This window comes from Temnothorax longispinosus, chromosome 2 (assembly GCF_030848805.1).
Source record: "Temnothorax longispinosus isolate EJ_2023e chromosome 2, Tlon_JGU_v1, whole genome shotgun sequence".
Lineage (NCBI taxonomy): Eukaryota > Metazoa > Arthropoda > Insecta > Hymenoptera > Formicidae > Temnothorax > Temnothorax longispinosus.
The window spans coordinates 3297289-3312227 of record NC_092359.1 but is presented as its reverse complement, the minus strand read 5'-3'; the positions used below and the strand labels follow the sequence as shown (position 1 = coordinate 3312227).

General features: G+C 43.5%; 1 protein-coding gene across 5 annotated transcripts in view; it reads right to left on the bottom strand.

Moving 5' to 3' along the window:
* The window catches only part of Cip4 (formin-binding protein 1-like Cip4), a 34742-nt gene extending 20381 nt beyond the window's left edge, over nucleotides 1-14361 (bottom strand). For all 5 annotated transcript variants that reach the window (XM_071770619.1, XM_071770621.1, XM_071770620.1 and 2 more), the window contains exon 1: nucleotides 13965-14361. In XM_071770619.1, coding sequence (XP_071626720.1) covers nucleotides 13965-13988 — 24 coding nt within the window. In that variant the 5' untranslated portion in view covers nucleotides 13989-14361. The remainder of the gene's footprint in view (nucleotides 1-13964) is intronic.
* Between the last annotated feature and the right edge of the window lie 578 nt (nucleotides 14362-14939).

The following is a 14939-nucleotide window of genomic DNA, read 5'->3' as shown; positions in this document are numbered from 1 at the left end:
GAAAAATATACCTATATAGGTACTACCGATTATATTTTGCTTGTTTGTAATAATTAGAGAAAAAAAAGAGGCATAAAAACAAAAGCGTGACATCGATGGGGGATCAGTTTTAGTCAGTCATCATCGAGCTTCGCTATGCATTGTGAGACTCACGGAACGCATTCACGGGCTTCACCTCGTAAATAGGCACAATGCGTCCCAGTGTTCGCGATAAAATGCGCAATACAATACAATCGTAGTAGGGGTACAATCGTAGATCATGCACTTCGAGCTCTCGCGACGATCGGCACGTGATGAGATTATTATTGAGGACACGTGGAAATTGTAAGTAGGTAATCGGATACGAATTTCATCGATACGACTAGAAACAATGACTTGAATCATTGAATGTAGGACGGTCGTAGTTAAAGATTTTTCGCTTTCCAAAATTTATTTACATAGATAAACAGACATTATAGATATTTAGCGCAACTGCAACGCAAAACGACCGTACATTATCTACAAAGTTAATAATGCTCGCTATTCGCAATTTTTTCTTTATAGATTTCTCGGCGATTGACGGAGAAATCTATGATAGATTTCCCTTTTGTTACCATGAACTTTAGTCAGGGCCCTTCGACCCACAATGCCGGCTCTGTCATATCTTCGCCTCTCACCGGAGGAGAGACAAGTTTACCCATTGCTCCGTTAGCTAAAGCGGTACGATAGTCCGTCCTGACCTGCGACAACATTCCGGGAAATTTGCGGGCATCTCTGACGAACCCGTCTCGAACTTCGTCACTTTTTTTCGGCAACAAGTGTCTTCGCTCATAACACCGAATTATATACGCATAATTCACCGATAAATGTACGTATAGCCGCCAAGTGAGAGACATCGTTCTGTATCATTACACATTCTCTGTCGATCTTTTGTACCTTAAAAATAACATATCGAACAGATTCTGGAAATTAATAACTTTGACCACCAGTTAATTTACCAGTATTTTTCTGGCCCTTTATCTCATAAAATCAGAAAAATACCGGTAGACATACTCGATCACGCGTTTATTCATTTACTTGGGTCTTCCCGAATTATTCCTATACATTATCACTGTCATTATTTTTCGCGACATCGCGCGTAATTGTGGTGGACACACATAAGAGCTTGAGGCTCTGGAAAACGTTCAAAGGTCGAAGAGGCAGCCGGCATGCGCCGTGCTTTTCGCACATTCATGAGCACGAACAGATCCTTGCTCTTGAGCTTTTAATAGACACCGTAAATCCTGTAACATCTCCGCGCACAAGCGCGGGCTCGATCGCAGACGTTAATCTCACCCTTGACGTTAATTAATTTGTTGTGGCTACTCGACTATCGTGAGCAATATTGTAAGTTTAGAACTTACACGAACCGCTAATTAATCGTATTGCAGAGTGCGTCACAATGATTTTCGAATAATATAAGATTGATTTATACAAAGAGTGTCACATAATCTACATGATTTTGCATATTTTTAATAGATTGCATGAAATAAATATAAATGGGGCAAAGAAAAGAATTATTGTAACCTAAATTGCGGCAACATCGCATCATATAAATAAATTACTCGGTTATTAAGTAACCGTTAATCGCGTAGTTAATTCTAAATAATCTATAGTTCCTCTAAACGATTTATTTTCATTTACTTTATCAAATTAATATCGATACGTGTGTTGACGACAAGCTTCAATTACGCATAGACATCTCGAGATAGGATAAGATTCTTTCTAATTGTAAGAGATATCCTTGGATATTACGATTTTTAAATCCTATTGGTACGCGAGAGGAATGATTCTCAGCGGGATCTCATCGATGCATTCATCTGCGCGCACAAGATGTAATATCGGCGGCATGCATAATGAAGCGTCGTATATTTATAGGCATTGAGCATGCTGAAGTAACAATAACGACGTAAATGATTGTGATGACTTGTATTGTCATCGTCGATTTCGCAATTGCCTCGCGTTATACTTTATCTAATCTGCGATTTATCTCAAGATTTTTATCTTCCTATTTGCCGTAACTTTTTCCCGGAACAAGTATAGTTCTTGGACTCCATTAAGTATCGCATTGGGAAATAAATATTTGCAGAACGTTATTCATACCCTCTTTCCATGGCACCGAAAACACTTGCATCTCTCCAAAATCACTTGCAAGCCATTGATGATTTAAAAGGCTACGCGATTATATTAATACATTAGATTATTAGATGCTATAATAATTGTTCTATGTTATTCTCTCTCTATCTCTCTCGTCAAATATCTTATGCTAAATAAACTAATTGAAGAAACTGCGGTAGCTGTTGTGTCTGTGAAGTTGGTATATAGCTCCTTTATTTGTCGTTCACATTTAAACGTAAAAGTCATGACATTTCGATAAAAATGACAGACGTTACGCATTGACGTTTTAATTGTTTGCGATGCGTCACGAGATACGGCGGTTCTCGTTCGATAAAGACGCTGCGAACGTGAGCGACCGCACCTCGCTATCTCGGGGCGATTGCTGGAAAGAAATAATAATAAAAATGCAGGATAAAAAAACGACGGCGCGGACGGGGCGGCTCGCGCGCAGTCGTTGACCACGACACGCGCGCCGGGGATGACGGACGCATCGCCGATTCCACCTTAATTAATTCGTACCGCATGTTTATGCGTGCGAGGTGAGACGGAGGCGCGTATAAGTACGTGCGTCTCGCTCGCGACGTGCGCGACGCGTGCACGTGTCAACGGTCTCGTTACTGTACATTCGTGAGAATTATGAAGAAACCTCGACAATTTTCACTCTAAACTCATGTTCGTTAAACTTTTAATAATCAAATTCGATGGCCACACGGATAAGTCTTGCAATCTAAGAAAGACTAAAAGCGAATAACCTTTTGTGGACTTGCGCTTCGAAGAAATTAAATGAAATCTTTTGCTTAATAATTTCTTAATATAATTAAAACATTTTTTTATCGGAATTATAATTTGGTAATGTTACGGAGAAGATTTATTTTACCGAATTCTATTGAGCTACTTTCTCGCTTCCCGTTATTTGATCGACGACAATCGTCCGTCGGAAAATAACTGTAAGTGACTCTTGATTTTTAATTGGACGTTAAGAAGTCGCCGTCGCCGTCGTCGTCGTCGCGGCCGGCTCGCCGACGATATTACGATTCAGCTTATCACGACTCAATACGATTGCGCGCGTGACTCATTCATATTTTTCGTGAATGCATTTTTAATCTCCAGCCGTATGAATCACAATGCGAACGTTCGTTCACTGCCGCTCGGAGCGAAAATGATGGGATTGAATGAGAATGACTGTCTGGAGAAAGAGAGAGAGAGAGGAGGGGGAAAAAAGGAACACGTCGAGAAGAAATAATCTAGGCCTCGATATCAGCGGAGGATGCAGCGGTGATAAGAAACGCGCGTGGGTCTCCCTCGACGTCGCACGCAACGCTTTGTTCCTGCCGGAATAATGGTTCAACGTTCACAAACGCAAATTAAACTTGTCAGCTTTTATACGCGAGATAATCCTGGGATATTACATCCTGGGATTTTCGCGAGAGCGTAAGACATATAGAGAAATATCTTTCTAATTTAATAAAAGAATTTTCTTTCTTAGTTATCGGTACAGTGCGAGCAGTTTACGCGCCGAGCAGTGACACAAACGTCGTTACATGCATTATTACTCGGTAGATCGTGCCGAGAACGCACACGAGGCAAGAAAATTAGCATACTTTATCCCTTACGTAAGATTGCCTAAGTATAACAGCGAAGAAAAATAAAAAGACCGAATGGTCGCCGCGAAAGGAATCGAGTCTCTCATCGTACGCATGTAGTTGCAGTACCTACTTACAAACATCGCAAAGAATTTGCTCTCGTTATATTTTTATATTAATTTCATTCATATATTATCGTTGATTTCAGCCTTTCGAGACGCGCATTTTAATAAAATACAAGCGAGAAAGAATCTATTTCGTTGTGTATTAAATTTATTAATGTACACTTTTCTGTACGATTTTGAGAGAATATTGCATTTTAATAAAATACAAGTGAGAACAAATTTATTTTGTTGTATTAACTTTACTCATATACTTTCCTATATTTTGAACATCGCATTTTAATATAATACAAGCAAGAAAGAATCTATTTCGTCGTTTTGAGAGACTATCAAATGAGTGTCAAGATTTGATTAGGCAATAGAGATAAAAATTTGAAGATTTGTAAAATTATAACTCTCAAATTCACATTATTTCGTACAATCGCCTGGCTTTTAGATCACGCGGGCACCCACGCGTGTGTGCGTGCGCGAGTGCGTGGAAAAATCTCTCCGGTCCCGCGAGTTCCGCGCGGCCTTAATCAGCGCGGACACGCTTCTTTCTCGCTCTTATTACGCGTTTCACTCTCGCACGTGCAGTGCGCGAGTACGTGCGCGCTCTCGAGAGTTCGGGTATTTATAGAGATTCGTTGCGACGCGTGGGTGGGGCAGGTTCTTTCCCTTCGCAGTTCGCGGCCACGCGGCCACGCACGCTGCGTGCCCGAGGAAAAAGGCGAGACAAGCGTCTACGGGGTGTCACGCGCGAACGTGGAATTCGTTAACCCTTACACCCGCAGTGTTCTCCGTAATAAGTAGCATATATGTCGAAAAATCTCCACAGTTTTTCCTCTTTCGCAAATACTCGTATATCAAGATCGTTATATCTTATATATAAACATAATTTATCTGCTACTTAATCGTCGTACTCGTGTTACGATTAAACACTGTCCTACACGCCGGTATATTTCCCGATAAAAATAAATTCATGATAAACACATATTTGATTATAGATTATATACTTTATAAACACATATGTTAAAAAAGGCAAACATTACGCGTCGCGAGATTACCAGAGCCTCGTCATGAGAATAAATTATCGCTGCGTGTCTCGTTCGACGAGACACCCTGTACCTCGTGCAAAAATACTCATCTTCGCGACAAACGATGAGGGATCACCGCGTGCATGATAATTTTGATATCACCTCAAAGTAATTCTCATACTTGCGAGGTAATTCATTCAACAAAGTTCCTTTAACACACTTTTGAATATTATCGATTAATATAATAATATACGAAGTGCACATAGCTATAAAATGTATAAAATAAAATTATCATTCGTGGAATAATTATAATGCATGTAGAGCATATAATTTCTCTTTGATACGCTGACCTACTATTATCCAAAAAAAAAAATTATGCGAGGTGTCGTGTATGTGTGTGTGCGAGCTGTGTGTTATGCATGAGATATTTAATATAATATACATATATTATTAAGTTTCTCCGGAGAAATCGGGGAGGCCGAATTTCTGATCTTTCGAATTTACATTTGATTCGGATTTATAGAAAACGCTATTCAACGCTAATAAAATCGAAAGCGCTCTCCTGAATTTCCCCCAAAAATCTCCTCGCTTTCTGAGGAAGCAGATACGTCAAGTGTCCTCCGACGTTTCCAGGTCTTGTCTGGTATAAATAAAACTAAATCTGGTACAGATACCCGAAACGTAACGCTTCGCCCCGTCATCCAGATATTTTCAAAATTTATCTCAATTCTATTATCGAATTCGGACGGAAACGGATCGTCGTGAACAAAATGTCACGAACCCAGCCGTGTCCCAGCAGTGTCGTTTACACAATCGTGGAAGCCATCCTAACCCTCTGTTTCCGTACACCCAGTAAAATTCCGTAAACAACCGAGATGTGCGAAGCGTGTAATCATGCAAACATCTTCGGTCAACCGTACAAGAGAATAGGCACCGGTTATCCATGAACGTGGGAATTGCAAGCGTTTCAAATTTCGGAATAACTCGTGACGCGTATATAAAAGTTGAAAGATGCCGGATTTTTTTGTCAGCGGATTTATTCTCAATCAATAAATTTATAAAATAAAATGTACCAAATGGTCATTTGTCCTTTTATTTAAAAAAGTGGAAAATGTTCTACACGCTTTTAATAAAATTTGACCTAAATTATTTATTTGACCCAAATAAAATTGTCGTTTTCATATAATGTATATTTGATATTTTAATTAATTTAAAGCTAAAGAGGAGAATTAAGCTAAATTAATATATTTCATTGACTAAAATAAAATTTATTTTGCTGAAAGAACAAAAGAGAAATCAAATATGTCAAAATTACAGTATTTAAGTTACAGGATGTCTCTCTCTCTCTCTCTCTCTCTCTCTCTCTCTCTCTCTCTCTCTCTCTCTCTCTCTCTCTCTCGCTCGATAAAGATCGTAAAATGAAATACATACATCGATACGATGTCGATATCGTGATATACATTATAGATAACCTCGTAATCACTGTACCGTGTAAAAAAAGATACCGCAGAAGCGACAGAAGGTTTAGGAAAACTGAACTTTTAGACCGTTTAAAATCCCATGTAATCCCCAAACGAATTTTACATAATTTATACGTAATACCAATATTACGTGTTAAATATAAACGTCATATATATAAAAGTAATATTAATGTAGAATGATGTATAAAAGATGAAATGATTGCGAATCAAACAATCAGAAAGGCAGGATGATTTCCTCGGATTTCGAGCGAAAGTAATGCAAAGCCGGGAAAAGCAAATAATAACGGTGTTGACTGGAATTCGCCAAACCGGACAAACCCGTTTAGGTGGTGGTGTCACGCTAGGCCCCGATCACCCCGGTTAACCCTTTCGCCGCGACGCGATCCAATCGAAAAACGCTCGGATTGTACATAACAGATTGCTACAAACGCGCATAGACGCATTCCCCGTTAATTAAATGTCGAAAAACGCATCGCTTTTCAAAAATCAAAACTCTCGTTGCAATTTACTTTCCTAAACTCGCAGTTCGCAGTTATAATCGATAATTAAAAGGCGGGACATATTTCAGAAATTAATTGAAGGAATGTAATTAATAAATTTCACGAGTCAATATATCGGTATAATCAATTCTCGACTGAGAGTAATTTCTCCATCGAATATTATGTCTTTTATTTTTCTATTAAACATGATCTCTATCTCATTTTGTCACATTAAAACGTACATTAAAACATTTTCTACGTTTATAAGAGAAATCAATTAAAAAAAAAATACGCCCGAAATAAAGCACCACTTAATGATTAGAGCAGTATCCGGCCGAACAAATCCTAGAGCTGGAAACACTTTTCGCCGCGCGATCATAATTATGCTATAAATAAGTCGTTACTGTTCGCCACTTCCTCATGCCTTTTCTTTACGGTAAATTTAAATCACGTCACGCGTTTCGATAAGAGAGTTTCCACTTGGTGCACTTTGTCATTAAAAAGAATTTATGGCGGTACAGTTAGGAGCGATCAGCGGTTTCCTCTACAAGCAACGAGGGAGAGATACAAACCTATCAACATTTCTTCGACGATATTTTCTCAGCAACGTCGTAAATATTATGTCGAAGTTCTTTTTATAGTACCACGATGAAAATTTCGTCTTTTAGTCGAAATTGTATTGAAAAGTCGTTATTTCTTTTATTTTATTGACAGATTAATACAACCTCACGGTAAAATAAAGTCCCTACTCCCTTTTATGGCGATAAATCATATCCGACGTACGGTTGCAAGCGTACGGAATACGCTTATTCTCCTAATCCCCATTAGGAAATTTCGCCGAGTACATTTCCGTTAGTCGATTATGCGTTTCAGCGAAAAATGATGAATAACCATCCTTAGCTCATACAAGTCTCGGCGTCCGCGTCGGCCACTTGCGTGTACCGCGGTGATTTCACAATTTGACACATTCCTGAAACGATTTCCGGATGGCCTTCCATTATTTTTTCGAACGGAAAACGGGAAAAATGCCGGAAAGGCCGAACAATTAGCGACGAATATGGGAACGTCGGAGTGCGTATAGCACGGCAAATAGAGAACAACCGACTCTCGCAATTCGCAAATAACAGCGCATATTTGCAGCTAAAGGCACTTGGCTCGAGTGTAGCAGAGCATCAGTACTGTTAGAGAAAGTATATACATATATATCTTTATAAGAATAATATAATAACGACTTCCTCGCGCAAAATAAATGGCGGAAAGATCGAGTTCGAATAACAATCGAGAAGAGCCTCAATCGACGTTCATTTGCACACAAAGGAAGAAAAAAATCGCGTGGCTGCACGAATTGGCTCTTGGCTCCCGGTGTCGTCGCGCTCTCTTCCGGTTCACCTACGCGGGTAACGCGGGTCCCATCATTGCGGGCGAAATGGAATAAGGAAAACGAAACGGCGCCGTGTCGTGCGGTAGGAGGGAAAAGTTGCGAGGGTTACGAGGAAACGCGGGTTACTTTCTCCAGCGCGAAATCGGAAAAGGCCGGTGCGTTATTTCCGAAATCGCGATACCGTGTACCGTGTACGAGATGACGTAAGTGCCCGTGATTGTATCTCCATTTCTGTCCCGTGCTGCCCATCCCCCGCTCAACCATCTTCGCGTCTATCGATTCCACGGTGCTGGGTGCGTTGGGGGACCGAATTAATTCGTCAGGGTCAGTGCTGGCCGCCTGCCTGGTTTACGAGGTAAATCGGGCAATCGATAGTTCGGAGGAGCGAGCGTCTTATCTTCGCGATTCGACAGAAAAATCGTCCTCTCGACGACACTCTCGGGAAGAAAGTATTCTGAGAAGTCAGAGAAAGAGAGAAGCTCTCCGACGCTTGGCGCCGTGAATAATTTTATATTGTACTTTATGAGATAAAGATATCAATACCCGGACATGTATACCTATATCTGGACACCTTTGCTATTTATATAACGCGAATTAAAATCAAAGATAAAAATATTTTGTCTTGCAGTTTGAAACTTTAGTTATAATATCGACACGCTTATTTCCATAAATTTATATATTTTTAAAGATATCCAGACACAAGTAGGTATACGTGTCCAGATATTAGTACACTTACTTACACTTAAGTGTCCGGGTATTGATACCTTTACCTTACATCTTTTTTTATTATTTCGGAGTACCAAGTTATTCTCGATACCGATCTGCGATACTCGGTAAAACACAATGTCCGGTAATGTTATTCGAGCGATAGCGATAGCCCGGATTATCGAGTCGCAATCGGCGAAGTTCGATTAGCGGCGTAATTTCCGTTATCAATTGGTAAAATTGACACGCGGTCCAAGGTATGCGGCCGTATCGCGTATCAGTCATCGATGTGTCGTACACCTTCTTGTGAATCACGATACAAGACGCGTCCGTGTTTAACCGCTATATAGCTGCCGCCGCCGCTCGCGAGCGCGTGTGTACAAGACGGGCGTGCCTCTCGTCGTATCTTCACAAAGAAAGAGAGTATCTTCCTCGGAGAGGAACAAAGAGAGAAAGAAATTCATTACGCGCGCATTGCACGCTATCGAGATAAATATGAATACGTCCTATTACGATTTTTACATAAATTTACTGTAATCCGAATAAAAAAAAAAGGAAAATCCCGTTAAACGAGAAATATGAAACGAGATAAATCGACGTAATTAGCTGAAGTTTTAACGTTAACAGCGGAAGAAATAAAAACGCTTCCGTGTGCTGAACTAAAATAAAGGCAGGCGCTCTTCGGATAAAAGTCGCAATGATTAAAATCGAAACATATTGTTAAGTGTATGTTAATTGAAGAGATTCGTTACGTTCCAGATTCTCAGCCTTTCGCGCGCTTACGCCCAGCGGCGATTCTCGGATGCTTTCAAGACGGACGGACGCATTTACGATGATCGAAGGATCGAGGAAAGGAGGATGAAGGAAACGATTCGACATTACGGATTTCGGAACGAGAGCTCGGCCGGAGACGATCGGGGTTTGTCGAGCCCGTAACGGGGATAAAGTAACGAAGATTATGGCGCGCGGAATGCGCGAATGAATTATTAATAGAGGGACCGAAGGCGCGCAGAGGGACGTGTCATTGGCAAGCGAAGCGCGAATCGATTTTATGCGCGCGGAAAACGCGGAACACGCGTTAAGAATTCTTTCTGGGAAGATGAACGCGCGTGCGTCTCTCGTCTCTCCTAATCCCATTTAGGGGCTTTTCAAGTCGCGCGCGATTCCACGGACTACTCCCATCCCCGTGTAGCCGCGTTCGCGGAAATCCATAGCGAAAAGTATCGCAGGCTCCTCGTTTCTCTTATCACAATTTGAAGTAAAAATAAACATTCCACAATCGCATTGTTCCTCTATTACTACGTTTATGTTTATACTATACGTTTACGCGAACGTTACTTCTGTAATAACTTACGATAATTCCTTCGCGTAAACGGGATTTTGTAGTAACTTACGATAATTTACTCCGCGTAAACGAGTGAATTATCGTAAGTTACTACAGAAGTAACGCTCGCGTAAACGTAGTATATGTCCTTTTTGTAACTGTTTTATGCTCCTAGTTTTTTATACTTGTCGCCAGAATATTTTTTCTAAAAAAAAAAAATAAAGGTAGACCGTTCAAAATCTTTTATTGCGGTGCATATCCACATCCAGCGTTACCAGGCTGTCTTTTTTGAAATACAGAATATATCGTCATCTCTCTCTCTCTCTCTTTCTCTCGGGACGCGGAGTCGGCCGCAAAGCCGACGTTGTCGCCGTCGTGACCGTCGAGGATTTCACGGGAAAGGAAGCAAAAGAACGTACTGCTCCTTCACGGGCAAAGTGCGGGAGGGGAGAACGAGGGAGGAGGGAAGAGGGAAGCGACGTTGCGCGAGGGGGGCAGAAAAGGTACGCGCAGAAAGAGCACCGAGAGGGGGGTAGGGAGAAGAGGAGGAAACGGGGGAAACCGCGGGGAGACACGCGGGGAACGTCGCCCGCGGCTAGCAACCGAAAAGGCAAAACTCCCGGCGAGCGCGAACTGGTTTTCGGGGATATCGCGGTTATACAAGTCGTCGTCGTCGTCGTCGTCGGCGAAAACAGCGACGAAGACGGCGACGGCGATGACGGTTATAGGTAGGTAACTCGGGGCGCGGGAGGAGACGAAAAAAGAAAATACTCTTCCCAAAAATGTGAAGGAGACGCGCGACAAAGGAGTGGCACCTTGCTGAGAAAAAAATTTCGATTGTACGTCACGAACGGAATCCAACAATAGAGGGAGACGAGTTTCTTTAACCTTCGATGGATACTTGGGAATCTTTCAGGCCTCACAACACGGAACATCGTATTATTCGTATTATTAATTGTATAAAAGACAGAAAACACAAGGCTCTAAATAAAACCATTGCGCGTGAGGAAAGTAATTTCTTCTTGTACCTGCTTTAATCTTAACGATCCTCTTCTTCAGCTCAGGTAGGATAAAATGTAATAATAGCTGCCGAGAGCAAGATATGAGGTGAACAGCTCGACAGATAGAGCAGTTGCTGAGAAGAAGAGAAGGCGGAAGATTGCGAGAGGAGGACGCTAACTGTCGACTCGGAAGAAAGTACACGGTGCAGAAAAAAATATCACTTATCTTGCAAAAAGAAAAGAGTGGTACCTTGATTGTACAGTCATCAGATTACAATGAGCTCGCCCGAGGCGAATCGGAAGGCTGATGGATAGATACGTAGATGATGCATTTAATGAGCAGCTCGGTGCACCGAGGGTGACAAATAAGTACGGCGCATGGAGGGCTGGCATTTAATGAAGGGAAAAAAAATCGATATTGCGAAGTCATGAAATTACGAGCTCGCTCGAGGCGAAATGAAGATCTCGACGGACGGGTTAGCCGGACTAACTGATAGATAAGTGATACATAGAGGGTGGAAACTAGTACACTTTAATAAACATTAGGTCATCGGTGCTATTAAATTTTCAACTTAAATATTGGGTTGGCCAGTAAGTCCGTGCGGTTATTTATAAGTAACATTTATAAGTAAAAAACCGCACTTATTGGCCAACCTATTATATTTAAATTTAAGTATATTAAATTGACATAATCAATAAGTGTATACATATATTAATATATATTGTTAAATTGATAATCAGTTTAATATACGGAGAGGAAAAAACCACAGTGGTGTAAGTCAAATTTTTAAAAATATATTTTCTCGTGTGCACAGATGCAATAAATTGCATCTGTGCACACGAAAAAATATATTTAAAAATTTTACTCTCACCACTGTGGTTTTTACCTCTCCATACATATACATATATATATAATAAGTTGATTATCAATTTAATAACGCGACGTTACAGTTCCAGCTTTGGTACGAACCGCATTTAAAAATCAACTGATAATCGGCGCAAGGTTCGGAAGGAAAAAAAGAAGATATAGCACGTATAAAATTCACGAAAATTATTATCGGACATCCCGCCCGATAACAGAAAACATCAATATCCATCTACCTATATCTATTCCGTCGTAACTGGTGCTTCGTGTCCGCGATGGGGACACGCTTTAACGAACCTGTTGGCCGAGTGAAACCGAGATACGCGTAAAGAGATTTCCGTGATTCCAGAATCTCAAGATGATCGCGCGCGACGATCACGTGACTACATCGAAGATAACGAGGCGTAGTTTAAGAAAAAAAATACAAATAACGGATGAGGTAATGTCCCGCGACGTAGATCCGCGCGGCCGAAGCTGTCAAAGCCGATTCCCGACAGCCGGTTAACGGCGGAGGCTAATAGGAAGCGACTCCGATTGATAAGTGGGATAAGAGGGAAAATCTGGAAGGCCCCGACGAGCTTAATTTGGCGTAACGGAGAGAGACTGCCATATGAAACCTCAAGGAGATCACAGCCGCGGAGATGAATCACGTTTCTTCTTCGCCTCGACGAGGATTTCAAGAGGCTGCATTCATTCTGTAGATGAGATAAGTTGAGTTGACGCATCCCTCGACAATGAGAGAATACTGGAAAGTCCTGGAATATCTTATCGGACCGCGGGCGCGCGTCCTAAACCACGAAACGCTTCAGCTCGCGGGACAGATAAGAGCGGCGAAGTAAGAGATTATCGAAAGTAAACAAGACTCTAGCTTTTAAACTTTAAAACGGATTACAGCGGACACCTCGGGCTGCCGAGACTCGCGGCATCGAGAGATCCCGAGAAAACGTCACCAAGTGACGTGTATAATTTTCCTTGAAGAAAAAAAAAGAAACTGCTCGTCGAGGCGCACGTCATTCGAGTCCCGAGTCGAGACGGTCGTGCGTGCGTGCGTGTTAGCAACTTCGTGAAATATTCGCTCGCGAGTGCGACTCGAGTGCTCGAGTTCCACGAGTCCGCACGTCTCCACGGCAGACGGCTGAATAGGACGGAGAGGAAAGAAAAAAAAACACGAGCGCGCGCGCGCAAGGTGAACAACGGCGTTGTTTACGGGCGACGAGGGAGCGAGAAAGAGCGAGGGAGGGAATTTTGCCGAGAGGATGAATGGGACGGGCGGCCATCGGCGTGAAAACGAGTCTCGGGCCTTTCGGGTCGGGTCGGGGAAGAAGTTAGGTATGCGGCTCCGCGTCGCAGCAGAAAACGTCACGTCGGCGAACGGCTACCTGAGGCGACGGGCCAGAATGCACGGCCGGAACCAGGCCCGCAATACGGGACGCATGTACCGTCTGGGACCCGAAACGCGACCGTCGCTCGCTGCGCGAATTTGCGTTTCTCTCGCCGCCGAGAGACGAGGACCGTGCGACGTGCGTTCGTTCGCCGTAAACACGGGTGGGGAATGGCAGCTGGAATATACATGAGACGGACGTTCGTCGACGAGAAAACGGCGCGCGCGCGGAAAAACGGCAGACCCATTTTCGGAACGGCCCCGAGGACCGGAATCTCGCAAGGTGGAAGCGGATCGCGCGAGAGACGAGAGACGAACGGAGCGCCCGCGGCGCGGTGCGGGAGAGGAGCGACAAGGACGAACGTACGCGGCGGTCGCGACGGCGAAAGAGAAAGAGAGAGAGAGAGAGAGAAAGAGAGGGAGAGAAAGAAAGAGACACACAGAGAGACGGAGAGAGAAAAGAGGGTGGGAGCTATAGCTGGAGACTCACCCAGAGCTCGGTGCCCCAGCTCATGTTTGCTGGGCCGGGTAAACCAGCGGGCGCGACGGCGAATAATTATCCTCGCGAGACACTTCACATGTAGCGGCGACGTTGCGTGTCGCGCGCGCGCGCGCGCCTCGCTTCACTTCGCGCACCTCGCGGCTTCCACTGTACCCGTACTCGCGCACCACTGCACCGCGACGACGACGACGACCGGTGGGCGGGAAGGAGAGAAAAAAAAAAGGGAGAGACGAGACCCCCCGAGAAACGCACGGGAGAATCGCGCGTCAGAGATCGCCCGCCACGCGCGCGCACGGTCACACGGACATGTCCAACATGTCGATCTCGTAACCACCGACTGCCCGCCACCGTCGCTATACCGCCGTCGTACTCGGGACTGACCGCCGCGGCGCCGCCCGCGCCGCCTGAAAACCGCCCGGAATTCCGCCGTGGCGCGCTCTACCGGCGGCTCGCCGAGCGACGCCGCCGCCGCCGCTAGGGGCGAGTGCGCGTGCGCGTGCGCCGCTCGGGCGAGCGCGCGTGCGCCGCGCGAATATTTGAATCGGCGGAGAGACGCGTGCCAGACGAATGACGCGTTATTGCGATTAATTAAAAGTGTCATTAGCGATGATTAATTAAACGCTTGTTGCTTGCGCGCGATAAGTCACGCGTCGTGCGTATTTGCACGTATTCCGATCGTTTTAAATACGTAAGTATGCGAATTAACCTCGGATTGATTGGCGAAACGTGCGAACGTCGAATTCGCGAATATCTTCTTGCAGAGTCGATTAAGTCAACTAAAATTCTTATAAAAGAAACAACGCAGAATTAAATGACGAACCTGTAAATAAAGTAATGACGATACGTGTATGTGAACGGTAATTACGCGCACTTGGTAATCGTCGCGAAAATTAAACGATAAGATTGAAACTGGTGGATTTGCAGCCGAGAGGGATTGTTTATGCCGTTTATGCAATCGGTTCG